Source organism: Camelus ferus, chromosome 6, assembly GCF_009834535.1.
Source record: "Camelus ferus isolate YT-003-E chromosome 6, BCGSAC_Cfer_1.0, whole genome shotgun sequence".
NCBI classification, from domain to species: domain Eukaryota; kingdom Metazoa; phylum Chordata; class Mammalia; order Artiodactyla; family Camelidae; genus Camelus; species Camelus ferus.
In genome coordinates, this window is record NC_045701.1 from 16,285,863 (window position 1) to 16,303,364 (window position 17,502).

Here is a 17,502-nt window from a genome sequence, read left to right on the forward strand (position 1 = left end):
ATTAAATTAGCATTTTACATTTAAGAGGAAAAAAATCTTTAACTACCTGCTGTTAAAAGCAAAACCACTGATGAAAAAAATACATACGCACTTTCAACGCAAACAGCATTAATTCATGGAAAACAACATTCCAAAAGGCACTTGTGAATATTTTCAAATCCAAAGCATAATGCCATCTTGTCTGTAGAGAGTAACAGGCACCCCACATGTTGATAGCTTTCCTTTCTCAGATTTCCAGGAGCAGCAAGAGCTAGCACTGTCTGTGACATATAAATTCTCCTCTGATCTTGAAATCTGTGCTTCACTCTGCTGTGGTCACCATCACCTGCATTCTACTCTCAGTAAGCTCTTCTTACCTCCAGGGCCATTCAAAAGACAAGACAGAGTCCATCACTCCCCTCCTTTTCATTCTGTATTCTACCTTCCTAATTCAGATTCTTATCCCATGTCTGAACAACTTCTACCTTCTAACTGGTCTCCCTCTCACCTCTTACCAACCTGTATTCCGCTGCCATAATAAGCTTCCCAAGTCCTCATTTTGCTTGTGGCATTCCCAAATGTTTCACTGCATCAAATGCTGCATTATTTTTCCATTGTCCAAGAAATGATAGCCCACACGTCCCAATCCAACAGGACACACTGAGTCCTCTGAATGTGCGATTGTGCTGCCCCCTCCAATGTGTTCCATCACTGCCTCGCCCAGAGTGGAGGCCCAGCATCAGTATCCTACCCAGACTAGTTCTGCATTCCCCAGATCTCTTTCAGTGTAAGTACAAATGCCATATCTTCCATGAAGCTCTCCCAGAAGATCCCAGTCACTAAATACTGTGTTCCCTTCTAATTATAATTACCACACTCTGCTTTAGGAGGGCAGACTGTGCCATCTTCATCTTTATAGCCCCCTTGGGACCTAACAGTGTCTTGAATAGAGCAGGGTCTCAGTAAATGTCATCTCCCATCCCACCAGCAAAGGGAGAACCTGAGGCTGATGGCGCCTCATGACTCACGTTTAGCAGCTGTGACTCTTTCAGGGTTTATTTCTGGGAAATGCCATTAGAGCACCTGCTGTATGTGAACTTCATATGAGGCTGGAAAAGTTGTTTCCAGCTTCCCTTCATAGCTGGTCACGGGAGCCTGCGGGGCTGCTGTTATCAGGAAAGTGGATGTCCCCTCCCCAGTCCCTGCATCATGGACAGACTCCCTGCAGCAGAAGGCTCCGTACACAAGGATGACCTTCCTAGAGAAAGGAACATTTTCTTCTTTGGGGAAAAGGATCAGAGTCTCTGACAGAGGTAAAGGTTTAGTCTCATTAGTCTAACTCTCTACCACATCCTCTACTGCCAGCCCTACCCAAATCACTCTAGCTCAAGAAATCTGGGGAACTCAAAGGTTTGAAGGTGCAGAGTCCAAAGAGGTGGTCGAGCTCATAGGTTCATTCTGGGTCTGCCCCAGTCCAAGATGACCAAGTGCATTTAAGACAAGTTGCAGGGGTTAACCTCTCCTCAAAACATACCTGCAGAATCTGTTTCATTTTAGCTTTAAAACTCTCACACAAGTGAACGAAAATTCCAGAATTCTCTGGCTCTTGTGGCTCCAGAATGGAGCCAGAAACAAGGCTCCCATTACCAGCTTCATGGGGTAAGAGGAACATTCCGAGCTCTGGCCTCCCTGTCAGTGGCCCGGCGCCAACCAGTACACAGCACACGCCACAGTTGTGTATGTGACCCTACACACTGGTACTGGGCTGTTCCTGCAGAAGTTGAGGGCTTTAAGATGCCATGCCTTTAAAACGTCATAATTAATAAGCTACATTCACATTCATTTTCAGTTCTTCAAATATTTCAAGAGGCAAGGTGAACCAGTGAATAGGGGTACTATCTGAAATCTGAAAGAGGAAGAGAAAAAATCAAGGAAGCATCATTCCCAAGTGATTAGGGAAGCAGTTCAGCCCGTTTCCTTCAAGAAATTAAAGAATATATATATGTTCATGTATAACTGAAAAATTGTGCTCTACACTGGAATTTGACACAACATTGTAAAATGACTATAAATCAATTAAAAATGTTAACAAAAATAAATAAACTGGAACTTAGCCCCCCTCCCCAAAAAAGAAATAAATTAAAGAAGCTCCACTCCTGGCACGACCCTGCCCTCCGTGGCCAGACAGCTGAGGAGTCAGCAGGCGCGGAGGGGCAAAGAGGAGAGAACAGGCAGCTGGAGAGAGGAAACAGAACTAAGTGAAGGCAGATTCCCCCACCCCTGTTTTCAGAACAACTTAAAGCCTCTCCTTTGCGCAAGCCAAAAATAGTTATTTGATTTATGCTTTTTTATATTTTGTTTCCTAAGAACCTATTATCCTGTAAAAATGAAAACAAAAGACAAAACTAAAGGGCTCACTTTTATTTGGCCTTGTTAGAAGTCCAACATGCAGATTTTAAGGATTTCTGCTCAACCAGTATCTGTAAACACTAGAATGGCCTATTGGGAATTCGAAATTTGCACCTCTTGGGGAGTGACAGAAATGTTAGCTATCTTGACTGTGGTGGTGGTTTCACTGGTGTATACATCTATCAAAATTTATCAAATTGTGCATCTAAAAGACATGTAGTTTACTGTATAGGAATCATACCATAATAAAGGGGTTAAAATTAATTTTTTTAAGAAAAAAAAAAGAATGGTCTATAATTTTATTTGGAGTTTCTTCTAGGCTCTTTATAGAAGATTTTTTTCAAAATTCCTGTAAGAATAACAGTTGAATGTGTTGAGATCATAAGATTTAATTTAGTACCTGATACCTTACAAGCTATTATTAAATCAATGTCCTTGATATTGAAAACATTTAATTGAAAACTGAAATTACTGATTCCTTTTATATTGTAAAGTACCTTTAGATTAAAGATTAGATTAAAAAAAAAAACCCTAATCTTCTTCGACTTAACTGAGATAATCCATAAGGACCATACTTTCATCAAACAAGAAAATTCCACAGCACTTCTCACAGCTCCTCTGCAATAAAAGAGCTCATGCACATTCTGGCCAAGTTAAGTTTACTCCTTAAATTAAGCAAGCCTACTGGACACAGAGTGGCTCTACATCTTCTAAGGCAAAAGCATCAGAAAGAGAAATAGCCCAAAGGAAACCCTTTAACCACAAAGTAACCTATCTTCATCACCTCTCCTCAGTTTCAGGAAAAGAATCATAGCCAGGCAAAGTCAAAATTTGATTTTATCTTCCTTGCTTGGTACAGGATTGCCAAGGCCAGCTTATTAATACACTGAGATAAAAAGTAATGGCAGCAAGAGTATTGGATTAAATCCAAAGACTAGGATTTGGGATCTGGCTCCAGCAATTACTACTTCTCGAGGTTTGTAAGTACATGTAACTCTCTGACTTCAGTTTCCTCATCTGTGAAATGAGAATAACCATGTGCCCCAGAGTCGTCATGAAATTCAAATCAGTTGATGTGGGTAAAGAGTAATGTGTAAACCATAAACTAAATAAGCCTTTTGGGTCTTTTGCGGGGGTGGGGGTTGCTCTAGATGTCTTCCTGAAGAGCGGTCTATGCCAGTGCGCTATACTTGCTCAAAAGCCATGCATGGTTATCACTCCTGACTTTGGATTACAGGATCCAAACAAATTAGTCAGCAACTAGACAGCACTTTGTCAGCATATGGTCACACGCAAAGTTGGTAATGCAAGCAAGGAGGTTCATGGCCAGCCCAGAACAGTACATCTAAGCGGCAGGGCCACCCTGACCTGGAACATAGGCTGAGCACGCCCAAAAGAAATGCTCCCAATAAATTCCCCCTGTCTTAAACTAGCACCCAAACCACATGACTCATTCTCTACCTCAGTTTCCATTTAGTTCCTCATGGACTCCTCTGTTTACCCTCTAATGTGTGTCCTTGACTTCTCTCCTGTGCTACATACACGTGCCCATCTCTCCTGGCTCTGACCACAGCTTCACCTCTTTCTCTGAGGTCACACCTTAGGAGACACCCCTCCCAAATCAGCCTGGCCCCTGAGTCTCCAGAAACTCAGACATTATACCACGCCCTTAGATAATTCTTATTCATAGGCAAGGCCTGCAAATAGTCCTTCAGTTTTTCCTAACCAGTTCCTAGTGATGGATTATAGCCACTCTAAACAATGTCTAAAGGATTTGAAGATTTTGCTTTGTGTGTGTGTGTGTGTGTGCAGTTAATTTTAATGGCCTTCGAGCATTTCTGAATCTAATTATTAGGAAATTGAAAAGAGAAAATAACATGGGCCTTTGGAAGTCTGGCTGGTTTAGCAGAGGCGGCAAGCCACAGTTTGAATGTAAACATCTCTCCCTGCACTCTCACCTCAAGGTCAGCATCTTCCAACTCACACTCATAACCAGGTAAAGAAGGAAAGGAATCTTGGCAGGAAGAGAACACCTCAGCTCATATGCCTTTGAGAAAGGCATGGACCGCCATGATGGGAACATTAGTTCAAGTCAAAGCAAGCATGTTGAAGTCTAAGCACCTGGAATAAAGGGGTGGTGGCCCCTCCAGAGCCCCTACCGGGGGCACACGGCCTCTGTGCCTCCACTCATTCCGTAAGAATCACATTCAATGAGAATAATATTTTCTAGTAGAAGCATTTACTTAAGGTCCTAGACCAACCAAAGCACAAACTCAGAAAGAACAAGGCAAAGATATAGAGGGATTTTGACTTCTAAAGTTAAAGCTGAGTGCCAAGAGAACTCACAGGAAATTTGGCTGAGGTTTGAGGGTTTGATTCAGAGAGTAAATAAAATGACATTAATCTGGGAGACTCTAGAATCCCACAGACAAATTTATGTTCATAGTTTTTTTACATGTACTTAATCTTAAAAGCAAAAAGGGAGAATCCTTTGAGGATGATAGGATTACAAAATGGGTTCATTCATTCAGCATAGATTCATTGAGTGCGAACAAAACCTAAGTAAATTATAGAAAGTGATGCAAGTGGAACAGTAGGAAGTTATTTTAGATAAAGAGGTAAGATTAAGCATTCATCATTTTTATAAAAATAATGAAATCACCGTTCTTTAGGGGGGATAAAACTTAAATAGATACATAAATAGCAATGCACGTCCTATGATTAGCAAATTATCCTTTGTGTTTTCCAAGGTTTTCTGGAAAATTACCTTATTCCCCCCAAAAATGCTTATTTTAAAAAGGGGGGTGAGGAGGAGAGGAAAACAGGCAGATACAGAGAAAAAGAAACACTGGTACAGAGAAAAAGGAACAGGGATACAGAGAAAGAGAATAGGCTTCAGACTGAGAAGGACACAGATAAGAATTGCACTGAGCTTTTAAGATAGGTAAGAAATACATTTCACAAAAGAAGAAAGGGCAGTGGTGTTTAGGATTAAAGGCCCAGAGGCAAGTCCAAGAGGTAATTAGCGAGTGACATCTTTCAGCCAGGACAACGCTGTCCACATGGGCATGAATGGGCTCAAATGGGAGACAGGACAGCACAGAGTTAAGGCCAGAATGAGGAGAAACTTAATACCCATGGTAAAGACTTTAGGCAATGAGGTAATGGTGAGCCTTTGAAGGTTTCCAAACTAAGAAGTGACCCCATGAAAAGACTGCCTTAAGGTCATTTGACAGTGGATATTCTCAGCGTCTATTAAGGTTTCTTTGCCTCTTCACCAAAAACTCCAAAATCTAATTATACAGTTGGACTCTTTGCCTGTTCTCTATCTTTATTTACATACCATATCAACAGACAAACTCAATTGTATCTATAAACTCATTATCTTGCCTGCAAAGTCAATTCCCTGACTTTCCCAGCACCTACACCTCAGCCTTCCTTATCTTCTCTTTCTTTCCTCTCTCTTTCCCTTCCTTTCTAGACATGGGCAATCATCACTTCCAACTGAACTCTCCTTTACAGACTTGAGAATCTACCCTTTGAGATAGCCACCAACAACCCCCGAGTTCAGGCTCTTCTGTGATGAAGAGGAGAACAGCAGTCCCCTAACTGGCGTCCCTTCAGCCAGTACTGCTGGCATCCAACTCATTCGGCACACAACACCTACTGGCACATGTTTTCAAATACCCCACTCCTCGTGTCTCTGTCCTCAGCCAGGCTCCACTCTCTGCCAGGAGTGGCCTGTCAGCCCTCTCAGCCTGGGAAGTCCATAACTTTCTTTTAAGATCCAGCTCAAATTCAAGCCACATTCTCCAGGCATGTAGTCACTCTCTCTCCACCACACTCTCAGGACTCTTGATAAACACCTCCATACAGCGGGATGTATTTACTGTGACTGTTGACTGGCGCTCCCCCATTAGACACTAGGTCAGTCTAAGGCAGAGATCATGTCCTGCTTACCTTTGGATCCCACCATCCAGCATAATACCCGGCCCAGTGAAGTTAACACATGTGTTTGCTGAATTAAACACACTGGACAATGTCTTATGTCAAAAAATAAAAGGCTATTCCCCTGGAAGCTCTGTCTTTTCAATGACCTACTCAACTTCTTCATTCATTTTATGAACTCCCCCATTACCCATACAACTCATAGTCACTGGTGATCTGAGCTGATCTACAAACTCAGCCTGATACATCACTCACCACTATGCACATTGTTTTCAAGAAACACTCAACCATCTAGTTCTCTGGACATATAATCCTCTCTGACTCCTGTCTGCCTCTATACCAGCTGTTTTATCTTTCTGACTGCCTGTCTACCAAGGAAATTTCCATTTATTCTCTAGCTTTTGTCTGGTTGCTGTCTCCTTAGTAAAGCCAGCTCTAACTTCTTTCTTTCCTAGTTTCCTGGACCCAAGAACACCTCCCTCACCACACTCATTACTCTATGCCAGATCAGTTTTTGCTTTATCTGTTTCTACCACTATTCTGTAAACTCCTTGTTGTGTTTAGTTCTGTGTTCCCACTGCTAAGCCTCAGGGCCTAGAGGAGGGGGGAGAGGAGAGGGAAGAGAAGTAACAGCCACTGATGAGCACCTCCGTTACCTAGCATTGTTCTTAGCACAGTACACAGATTACGCCTTTAAGGTGGGTATTCCTATTAGGCCTACCTTCATGGTAAAACTAAGAGAACAGAAAGGTTAAGAACTGCAAATCTTACAGGAAAAAAAAAAAAAGAATTGCAAATTTAGTCACAAATCCAATCAGTGATGATGCCTGAGATCTTAATCCAGGCAGCATGGCTACCCATTAGTCTATTGGCTTTCTGGAGTGGTGTCAGCAAACCTTCTCTGCCAAGAGCCAGATAGTAAATACTTTAGGTTTTGTGTCCTGTTCAGACTCTGTCACAGCTCCTCAACTTTGCTGTTACAGTGGAAAAGCAGGCATAGCCAACATGTGGCTGTGTTCTAGCAGGAGTTTATTTCACAAAAACAGGTGGCAAGTCTGATGAGGCCTGTAGTCTAGTTTGTTCATCTAGAAATTCAATAAATGTTCATCAGATTAAATTAGATCTAACAATGTTGGAAACCAAAACCTTCCTTCTGTCCTCAAATGATTACCTTCTCTTATCCAAAAGCTGTCTGCAGTTGCAGCCTTTAAGACATTAAGTGGCAGGCAAACATGCTGTAGGCACACGGTAACCAGTTGCAGAGCTGAACTGAATGGGATGGAAATGGGGCCCTGAAGCTGATCTTTGTGCTAAGCTCCCACCCCTCAACTCTACCTCAGGAGACTACTGGATCTTAGCTAGATATTCCTGCCCACAGCATTGACCTCCCAAAAAGAGAAAACCTTTACTTCTAAGAAGAGAAGCCACTCCAAGGCTCCATCCTGTATCTCCAACCCTGACCTGGCCTCCATCTTGGGTATCTGATATTATAGTATACAAAAATTATCACTTGAAAGCAGCAGGCAAACAGAAAAACCTCCCATACTTAAGTGGGCCACAAGTTTCAACCTACGCCGTACAGACTTCCTGGTGCCTAGAATGTTGTTCCAGAGCAGTTACAAGCACTGCTCTAACCTAGACCTTTCTATGTAAGTGGTACAATAATCAGAAAAATGACTATGGGTGGCAGGACGGGGGGAAGCAGGGAAGATGGAAAAAAAAAACAAAAAAAACATTGAATTGTGAACTTCTAGAGGGCAGAAAGTATGTACTATTCACCTTTTCCAGGCCAGAAAACCTGGCATATAGCAGACCAGGAAATGTTTGTTCATGAATGAATGAATGAATGAATGAATGAATGAATTTAATGAAGTCAAGAATCTAGATAATCAAGTCTGCCGAAACACACACAGGCTCCACATTCCCTCATGCATGCTTCCAAATCAGTAAGACCCATGGGGAAGATGGAAGCCTTCCAGCCATGAGTGGGGGAAGAGCCCATGCCCTGACCCGAGCAGACTCACCATCTTGAGTGTTTGGACTGAGGATCTGGGTCCGGAGTTCCCACAGGCTGATGCCCAGACACCTGCAGACCTCCTCAGGGCTGTAGGGCTCCGGGTGAAGGGCATCCTCTGTGATCAGCAGCATTTCTTCCAGACTGACTCCCAGTCTGGCCTGCACCTCCTCCAGCCGCAGCGCTGCCTCCCACGGCAAGCCCTTGTGCTTAGCCAGGAGCTGCAAGTTCAAACCAAGTTAACGGTCAGTTTTCATGTCAGAAATTGATATGCACTATTTTAATGGGCCAAATTCAGCTTGAAACTTTTTTTTTCCATTCAATCTATCCACATTTCCCACCATTGCTTGAAAATGCATGCTGGGTTCACATGTTTGAAGTTAAATATGCCTGTGTCATACTCACAGCCTAGTTAAGTATTTTTCCTAAAAAAATTTTAAAATAAAAAAAATGAATCCCCCACTGAATTTTCTGCCTGTCACCACTTTCCCTCAGGGCTAGTTCTTTGAATAATTGTATTCTTTTCCTCCCTGTTGTGCTCACCCCTAACACATCGCTCTCTATAACAGGCTATAGAAAACTATTCAAATCCCACATGACCTGGTCCTGAGGTGGGCACCGTACGCCTAATTTCATTAGAGCACTTCCTGTTTACGACATGCCTCTTTGAAATGGCTAATGAGTTTAAGTATCTGGGTGTTTGGAGTCAAGCCTCAGATTTTAAATGAAAACCTCATTGGTGACTTTATGAAAAACCACCTCATCAGGTTGTTGGTAGTGGTAGAGCTGTATGTTTCTCCACCCCTGAGAAAAGAGTTTAAAATCCAGTTGCATCTCGAGGTACCCCCTCAATCTGCAGGGGAAGGTTAGGTACAAACCAAACCTTTCTAACCAGGTCCACTCATGGGAGCCACGATCCAGAATGCATGTCCCTCATTCTCCCCAAACCACTGACCGAGCCCTTCAGAGCAGGTGATGATCAAAACAGTGAAAATCTCTCTCACCCGAGGTCTATAAAATTCATTCCCAGGATGTGAGTTCTGCAGGTGCAGACGGCACAAACAGCAAAACAGAACAAGCAAAAGAAGGGGAAATGTGTATCTAATTTACTCATCTATTATGCCGATGATTGGATTTTCTCTCTTTTTGACAGGAAGTAGGATTTACCAAAAGACCATTGTACTCGGGTTAGGGCCACTCACTTCTGAAGAATGTTAATACAGTAGTTCTTATTTTCATTAATCCTCCCTTTAAAACTCTGGCTCATACACTTGAAAGGAGTTAATGATTGTTAAGGGAGAACTGGGGAAAGAGACAATAGAATTACATTTTTCTGTTCAATTATTTCGCAGAACATGCTACCACTTTTAAAACAAGGATACCAGTTAAGACCTTTCTTCTGACCTTGTTTTCTTAGCTAATGTTTATTAGCAGTGCTGGACTGACACCTCCAACAAACTGACTCACTCACTCATTCATTTAACTCATTCATTCATGGTCTATATTCCAATGTATTTCAAAAGTAATTTGAGAAAATGTATAAAGACATACATAAAACCAAAGAAAAACATACAATATATTTACTTCATACAGAAAGACAGCTGAAGTGGAAGAACTCCTAAAGCAGTACTTTCTCAAAATATAGATCCAAATCCAACTGAGGGAGGCAACAAAGCTAACAGAAGCAATTCATACTTGGATACTGCTGTATGATTTAAAATGTGCTTTTTATTTCTTTTCATCTTTGACAGCTCTGAGGGATAGGTATTTTTACTCTATTTAAGACATGAGAGTAAGTGACTTGCCCGAAGTCACCTAACCAGTTAGGAACAGAGCTGGAAATTTAACCAGGATCCTGTACCTCTTTCTTGCTTCCCCAAGGCCACGTTCTCAGTGGGCTGTGGTTGATATCTATTTCATGATACTTGTCTTAGTTCCAGTCACTCAATTTCTAGAAATGGTTTCTAAACATAAACCAAGATTTGTGTTAGAAGTGAACACTCCGTGATTCCAAACACTTTGAGATGAGTTCTTTCTAAAATAAGAAGGAAAAGGGAAAAAAAATCAAAGAACAGCCTCCAAGTGATGAGAGTAGGCTCTTCCTAAGATCCTTTCAGTGACCACCATCTCTAAGTACCCATCCCTGGCCTCACTGGAACAAGTCTCATTGCCTCAGGCACTTGATCCCAGGAAACTGACCCAGGATTGTGTGGGGAGAAACTCTTTGGAGGATGCCTGCTGCCTACAAAGTCGTTTCCAAAGGCAGCCTCCCCATGCGCTTATGTTCCACAGGCAGAGGCGTGAACGTTCACTCCAGTGATATCCCAGTTTGCTGTTGGGTCCGCTTCGCCCCCAGCTGGAGAGTCCACACAGCCAGTTTCATGTGTTTTTCAGTTAAGGATGAAATCTACCACGAGCCCTCAATGACAGCTGCTCAGCCATGAGTTGCTGAGTAGCATATACCACCTTGTGGGAGTAAAATAGGAAAGCCACTTAAGCCCTTTGAAATTTGGCTCCGGAAACAGAAAGATGACTTGCAGATGGGGGAAGCAGAAGAGTAAGATCTGTTGCCCAAAGGCAACTTCATGAGGAAATTTGCCTCTCACAGCCCTGGTGGCTGGCCTACTTCACATCTGTGAAGCGGGGCTGGGGGTCAGGACTATGAGACATTTTGTGACAAGTTCCTCACTCAGCAGCAGGGTGGGGCTATAAGAGAAAACAGCTCTTTGTCAACATCCACCATTTTCTTTTCACCACTGCCAAACATGAAGTGTTCATGTGAGATACCGTTCCCGGGAAGTTACTGAGCCTGGCTGATGCTTTGTGGACAAGAAAGCAGGCAACAACTACTGTGTCCACAGTCACAGAAAGAGGTAGATAAATAGTGCTAGGATCCCATCTGAGGTGGTTTCTCTCGGATGCAGGCCCTAAGACAAGAATCTGGGGGAGAGGGTGATACCAAGAAGTGCTGGTAGAGCAGCAGAAAAGGAGACAGGGAGACAAGCTATGGTATGGGAGGTGACGCTGGGCCCCCTGTATGTACAGACTTCAGATGTGTCCTACTCACAGGCAAGAATGCTCAGGTATTTACCCACCAACTCTCATCCATCATCGTTTGAGGGCCGATTCCAAGGGTATTAGGTCCCTAGACCTCCAGGTTGCCCCAGGTGCAGACTAAGCACTCTCCTGCAGCTAGAAAACGCCCTCAGTCTGAGGGTGACTGGGGCTTCCAGGAAGAGGGTGTGGCAGCAGAGTGCTAAAATATGGACCCAACTCAGGAGTCTGTCTGTCAGAACCCAGCCCTCTCTGACTTCTTCACTGCATTTTGCAGGGACTAACAAATCAGCGTGAAATGGATCAAAGGATAACATTTCGAATCCCTTCTCTGACAAGCTGTTTTCCGTGCAACAAAAGCAGCCGTGGTGGTGTTGTTTCTGGTTCTCTAAATCACATGTGCTTTTTTTTTTAATATTTGAAAAAACACATAACAATTTGAAGTTTTAAAAAAATTACAAAGTAAATTACCTATAATCATCTCAATGAGATAATCACCAATCTCCCTTCTGATCACCGTCCTATATCACACGTTGTTTATACATACTGTATGCATACTACACACCTATAGTTTGACATAAATGGGACCATACATAGCTGTTTTATTGTGGATACTTTTTTTTTGTTTACCTCCCCCTCGCCCCCATCCAAATACACAGAGCCGTTCCCCAGTGACTTCCGTGTCCATGTTCCGCTCATAAGCATCATGAACACATTCACAGCATTGACCTTCCCCCGTGTCAGCCATTCCCACTCTCCTCATTCTCTGTGTTAGTTTGCAGGTCACAGAAGAAATGTGAAGAAATCTGCATGACTGTGCAGAATGGCTCTGCTACAGTCCTCCCTGCATCAGCACCACCTGTCTTTTCTCTAAGGGACCCCCAAGCATCGTGCTCTGGATCTCATTCACACCTAACTCCGCAGGGGTGCAATGGAGAGAGCAGGGGTGAAGACAGACCTGGACTCCTGCACTTTCTTGAAATAAGCCACAACCTACCTTGGAAATTCTCACTTTGTAAAAATGGGAAACCTAATGGCTACTTCAACAACTACTGTGAAGATTAAATAAGATAATAATAAAAGCATCTAGTACCTTGTCTGGCCCAGAAGAGGCCCTCTGTGAGGGTCCAGTTTTCAGACCTCTACACAGTCCCCGGCCTCGCTGGCCAGTTCTCTCCCACCTGGCACCTCTTCCCACACCTTCAAACATACACGGGTGTTTCCTGTCTTAAAATTCTTATTCCTAAAGTTACTGCTCTTCATTCCTCCTTCTCTTTCACTGTCCAACAACTAGAACCAGCAACCCATAGACATCGCTTCCAAGCCCTCGATGGCCACTCTAACTATTGAATATGGCCTCCCAAAGGTCCTTCTTCTCTCCAGAACCACTTCTAAAGCCACTGGGTTTTTCTTGGGCCTCTTATTTCTTAATGAATCAGTGGCTTCGGGCACTCTTCACTACCTACCTTCTTCAAACTCCCCGTTGTATTGGCCTGTGTCGCACGGCATTTTCCTGGTTTCCCTCTCACCTCTCTGGTCCTTATATTTCCATCCACGACTCACTTTTCTCTTTTCATTATTATTGAAGCCATCTCCCAAGCTTAAACCCTGGCCTTCTGATCTTCTCTTGCCACATTCTTTCCCTTAGCAAACTGAACTCAGTCCTTGGTTTCAACTATTATCTTAAAACAAATACACCTGAAGGCTATAGCCGTAGCCAAGATATACATTCCAACCTCAAATTTCTAACCATTTATAAGAAAATTCCATGGGGAAGTGTCAGCACCTCCTACTTTCTTAGCACCTTCCAGCCTACCTTCCCCAAACCTATCAATGGCAGGACCATGCTTTCCACCCATCATTTCAGCTTAAAACTACAGCCCTTACTGACCCAACACTTAGCCTTCACTTGTGCACCTCTGTGTGCAGCACATGCTCGCTGAAGTGAAGAAAGCACTCGTGGCTCCTGACGGTAGGGAGCTTGTAGTCTACCCGAGCAGACAGGCATCAATCAAGTAATAATTATACAGGGAGGAACTTACTTCATTCGTGATCATCAGTTATCATGGAAAATGCAGGCTGTGGCAAGAGCATATACAACGGCATTTAACATAATGGAGGTGGGGAGGGTGATCAGGGAAAACTTCCTCCAAGTAATGAATGGCTTTTATGCCAAAAGGAAGACAGAAACCCAATCAGAGAGACCTTTACTAGGCCCTTTACTAGGTCCAGTCAGAACTTCTTGCATATCCCTCCCTTGTTATCCCACCCCCAATAACACTTTAAGACCCACTTCCCTTCAACCAAGCAGAAGTTCCTGCTGCCAGATTAATATTTCAAAAATACCTTGCTAACAACATGAGCTTCCAGGACGCCCGCTTCTGGGACCAAGCCTGGGTGCTCCTCAGCACAGCACTGAAGGCCCTACCACAAGCTGTCTCCACCACACACATCAGCCCTACTCCCCAGCGTGCACCTGCTCCGTCCGGCAGCTGGGGCTCACCGTCCTGGGAATCTGCACACCAGCGTTCTGGCAGAGCGAGCTTGACTATGTCACCAGGCCGAGTGAAACTGGCTAGACTCCTGGGTATTTGGGTTTTCTCCACTCAAATTCAAGGAAACTGCAAAAGCCCTGAGAATATTATACCCACTTCTCCTCGCCAGATAGAGAATAAATTCCATATTGACCACTAAGTGGCAGGAGCTAAAAAACTGGGTGAGTGATGGCCCCCGACCAGACAGGCTCTGTGAAAAATCACACTGTCAACTCCTCTTGAAAGGACCACATGAAACGCTCTCATTTCAGGCTTCACATGTCGCCACAAGGAGCTCGGGGTATGCAAAATGCAACAGCATCATTTCTCTTCCCTTTTTGACTTCCCATAATACTTACCAGCATCACATATTTCATCCCTCAGTATAATTAAGGGATACTCTCTTTTATAGACAGAAAACATCTTCTCTGGAAAAGTTAAAGCCACTGATTAAGTGTAAAATACTAAAAAAAAGTTATGCTCATTAAAGATTTCTGGTTACTTTGTTAATTTAAGAACATAAAAAATGTGCTTCACTTAAAAGTATTATTTACGCAAGTAATAATTATAAATCTTTATTGTGTTTGCTTTGAAATGTTTTAAATTTTAGTTCAAATGCCTCTACAAGACTGAGATTTAATGGATCTGCATCAATCAGTCTGGGGAAATTACTAGAAAGAGAAGAGGGGAAGGAAGAGAGAGAGGGAGAGAAAGGGGGAGGCTTGAGAACAGAAGAAACGATCAACATTAAAGCAAAACCAAAAAAATCATCTTTACTGGTTTAGTGTTACCTCCCTGTGCTAAGTAGATACAAAAGGTATTAATTTTCACAAAGGGAGCCTGGAGAGAAAGGAGGAGAGGAAAAACAAGTGTTATTTATTCCAATTTGCCATGTGGCGCTCTGCCTAATCAGTCTCATTTTCAGAACTATCCTGATTTGTCACTTCTCCACTGACACCTCGTTTTTATTATCTGAAAACAGTAATTTTGTTCAGATTAATTTCTTTACTTTTTCACATGGGCGTTTATTTCCTGATTTAATGAGGCCATTTCCACACAAAAAATTATATTCATTCACATGGAGCTAAAAATGGAAAAATGGCACCATATTGTTAGGAAAATATGCTTAGCAGAATTCTAGCCCACATTCCTTAGGCAAGAACACATTCTTTACATCAAGGTCTACGTGTGTAGAAGCACTATGCTGTACACCAGGAATTGACACAACATTTCAAACTGACTATACTTCAATAAAAATAAATATACAGAGATCTATGCATGTAGCCCATATTAGGAGTTTTATCTTTATTTCCCTTTTGTATATAACCTTGGATTCTATGGATTTGCAGCAACATGATTTAGAACACATTTTCCACCTTGATAAAGCCTCTCACTTTTCTTTTTTTCTCTCTCTCACTTTTCTTTCTTCTGTATTTTAAAAGAGAGAAAAATTCAGAGTACTTAAAATAATGTGTTTTATCTACATCATTTGGGAGGAGTGTGTGGCAAAAAGTGAATTCAGGTGCCAATTTCACTGAACAAAATACCTCTAAAATGCATATGGAGTTAGACAGCCAAACTCAGAAGACAGCCTCAAGAACAGAAAGTTCTGCAGTGAATTAAGGTTTTCAGCTACTGCTTCCAAAAGAGAAGCCCTTTTTGTAGTTAACTCTCCCAAGGCATTCCCCCCAATCCTGGCAACAGAAATTCAGCACCACAATTTTATCCTCATTTCCTTCTCGCACCTTTGGAAAAGACTAGTTCCTTTACGAACCCATTACGCATAGCTTAGGCTTGTATTAGTTTTGTACTGGCACACCTATGGATCTCACAGATGGCATCTAATTTCGTGATAAAACCTTGGAAACAATGTTGTGTATGTTTGAGGTCTCCTTGGGAAGGCAGTGCTTACTCATCTATCTCAAAATAAAAAGTCAACAAGAATTAGCCCTCAAACAAATAAGACACTCACTTCTTCCATCTCCTGAAAGATGAACCTTGCCCTAAAAGGAAAAAAAAGTTCACTGAAGCCTTTGATATTGAAAAGTTTACTATACTACTTCTCATATATGCACTAATCAGAAGACTTAATTAATAGTAAAATATTTTTATATAATTTTTAGAAATTATCTGATTAAGTAAATAACAAATTTAAAGCATTCAGATCGTGGGTTTTTTTTTTTTTTAATGTTTAACACCAAAATTTTCCAGGGGAAAAAAAAAACTTTTATTTTCTGGCTCATCATATCTCTGCTGTCCCCAGCTTCACAACTTCAGTGGGTAAGAGTAAGGGGCGAAGTAGTCAGTCAGTCACAAGGGATAATTATACTTGACACAGCTCCACAGTAGCTAGTCCAGTGCTGAGCACAGAATATGCACATGTAAAAAATTGTGAAATTGAGCAAAATAAATACAACAGGGCAAGTAACACAGGGAGTAGTTATTCATTTATTCAACACATGTTTACCCTGCGCCTACTTCAGCCTAAGCAGTATACCCGGCATTAGGGAAATAAAAATTAACAAGAAGGACACAAGTCTTGGCTCTCAGGTAAAAATCAAATCAGAAAGAGGAGACAGATATTAAATAGCTGTGATAAGCTCCATATCTGAGAGATGCCAGTGCTGTGAAACAGAAAGGGAGTTCCCCCTTAGTCTGGGAGTAAGGAAGTCAAGGAAGGCTTTCTGGAGGAACATTTAGGCTGAGACCTCATAGAGGGCTGGGAGAAGAGTGTTTGGGCGTGTGCAAAGTACCCGAGGTGAGAAGGAGCATCATGGCTAGAGTGTAATGGGACTGGGGGATGCTAAGAGAAGTGGATTAAGTACACATCGGATCTTGCAGTGCTCTCCAGAAGTGATAAGGACTTTTTATTCTATTCCAATGAAATGGAGAGTTTTTGAAAGGTGGTCAGCAGGGGAATCACCTGATCACATTTAAATTTGTAAACCGTCATTCTGTCTGCCATTTGAAAAATGATAACGGGGAAAGCACAGTGGGGCTCTCGACTAGATTCTACTTCCCAGCTCCCAGCCTCAGTTCTCTCCAACTTTCAAACAATAGCCTGTGCATTCTAGAGCTTCCATAACATTTAATTTCTGTGTCACTTTTTGGAGCACCTGCTTACACATCACCTAATCACATACTAACCATTTCCTATTTCATACCCCCTAACTTTAACTCTCTACTCTACTCTCCACTCTCCCTGGTCATACAGCCTGTATCCTTTCATATATCTAAGTGCACAACAGTTATTCACTGAACATCTCCTAAGAAGTTTGAAGGCCTGACTGGCAAGTGTCTTCGAAACTGTGGAACAGAACTGCCAAGACTCCCACTTGGTTTGTGTTTCCCTGGTACACACCAACCCTAAATTTTCAGAGTGACCAGTGATGGCCACGTACTAAAATGGCACACGTGAGAGGACCAAGAGTTGAGGCTGTCATCACTTTTGCTGAAGAAACAAGATCAGTTATGGTCACTGCCCATCAACCGCCTCCATCTTTCTCTACCCACAGAACTAACCTATGGCTTCTGCTTCACAGATACAAGTTAAGCTGTCCTCTT

General features: G+C 42.5%; 1 protein-coding gene across 6 annotated transcripts in view; it reads right to left on the reverse strand.

The window, feature by feature from the left end:
• Nucleotides 1-17,502, reverse strand: part of GALK2 (galactokinase 2) — a 106,431-nt gene that overhangs the window by 17,342 nt on the left and 71,587 nt on the right. For all 6 annotated transcript variants that reach the window (XM_006192326.3, XM_032481218.1, XM_006192327.3 and 3 more), the window contains one exon: nt 8,361-8,571. In XM_006192326.3, coding sequence (XP_006192388.1) covers nt 8,361-8,571 — 211 coding nt within the window. The remainder of the gene's footprint in view (nt 1-8,360; nt 8,572-17,502) is intronic.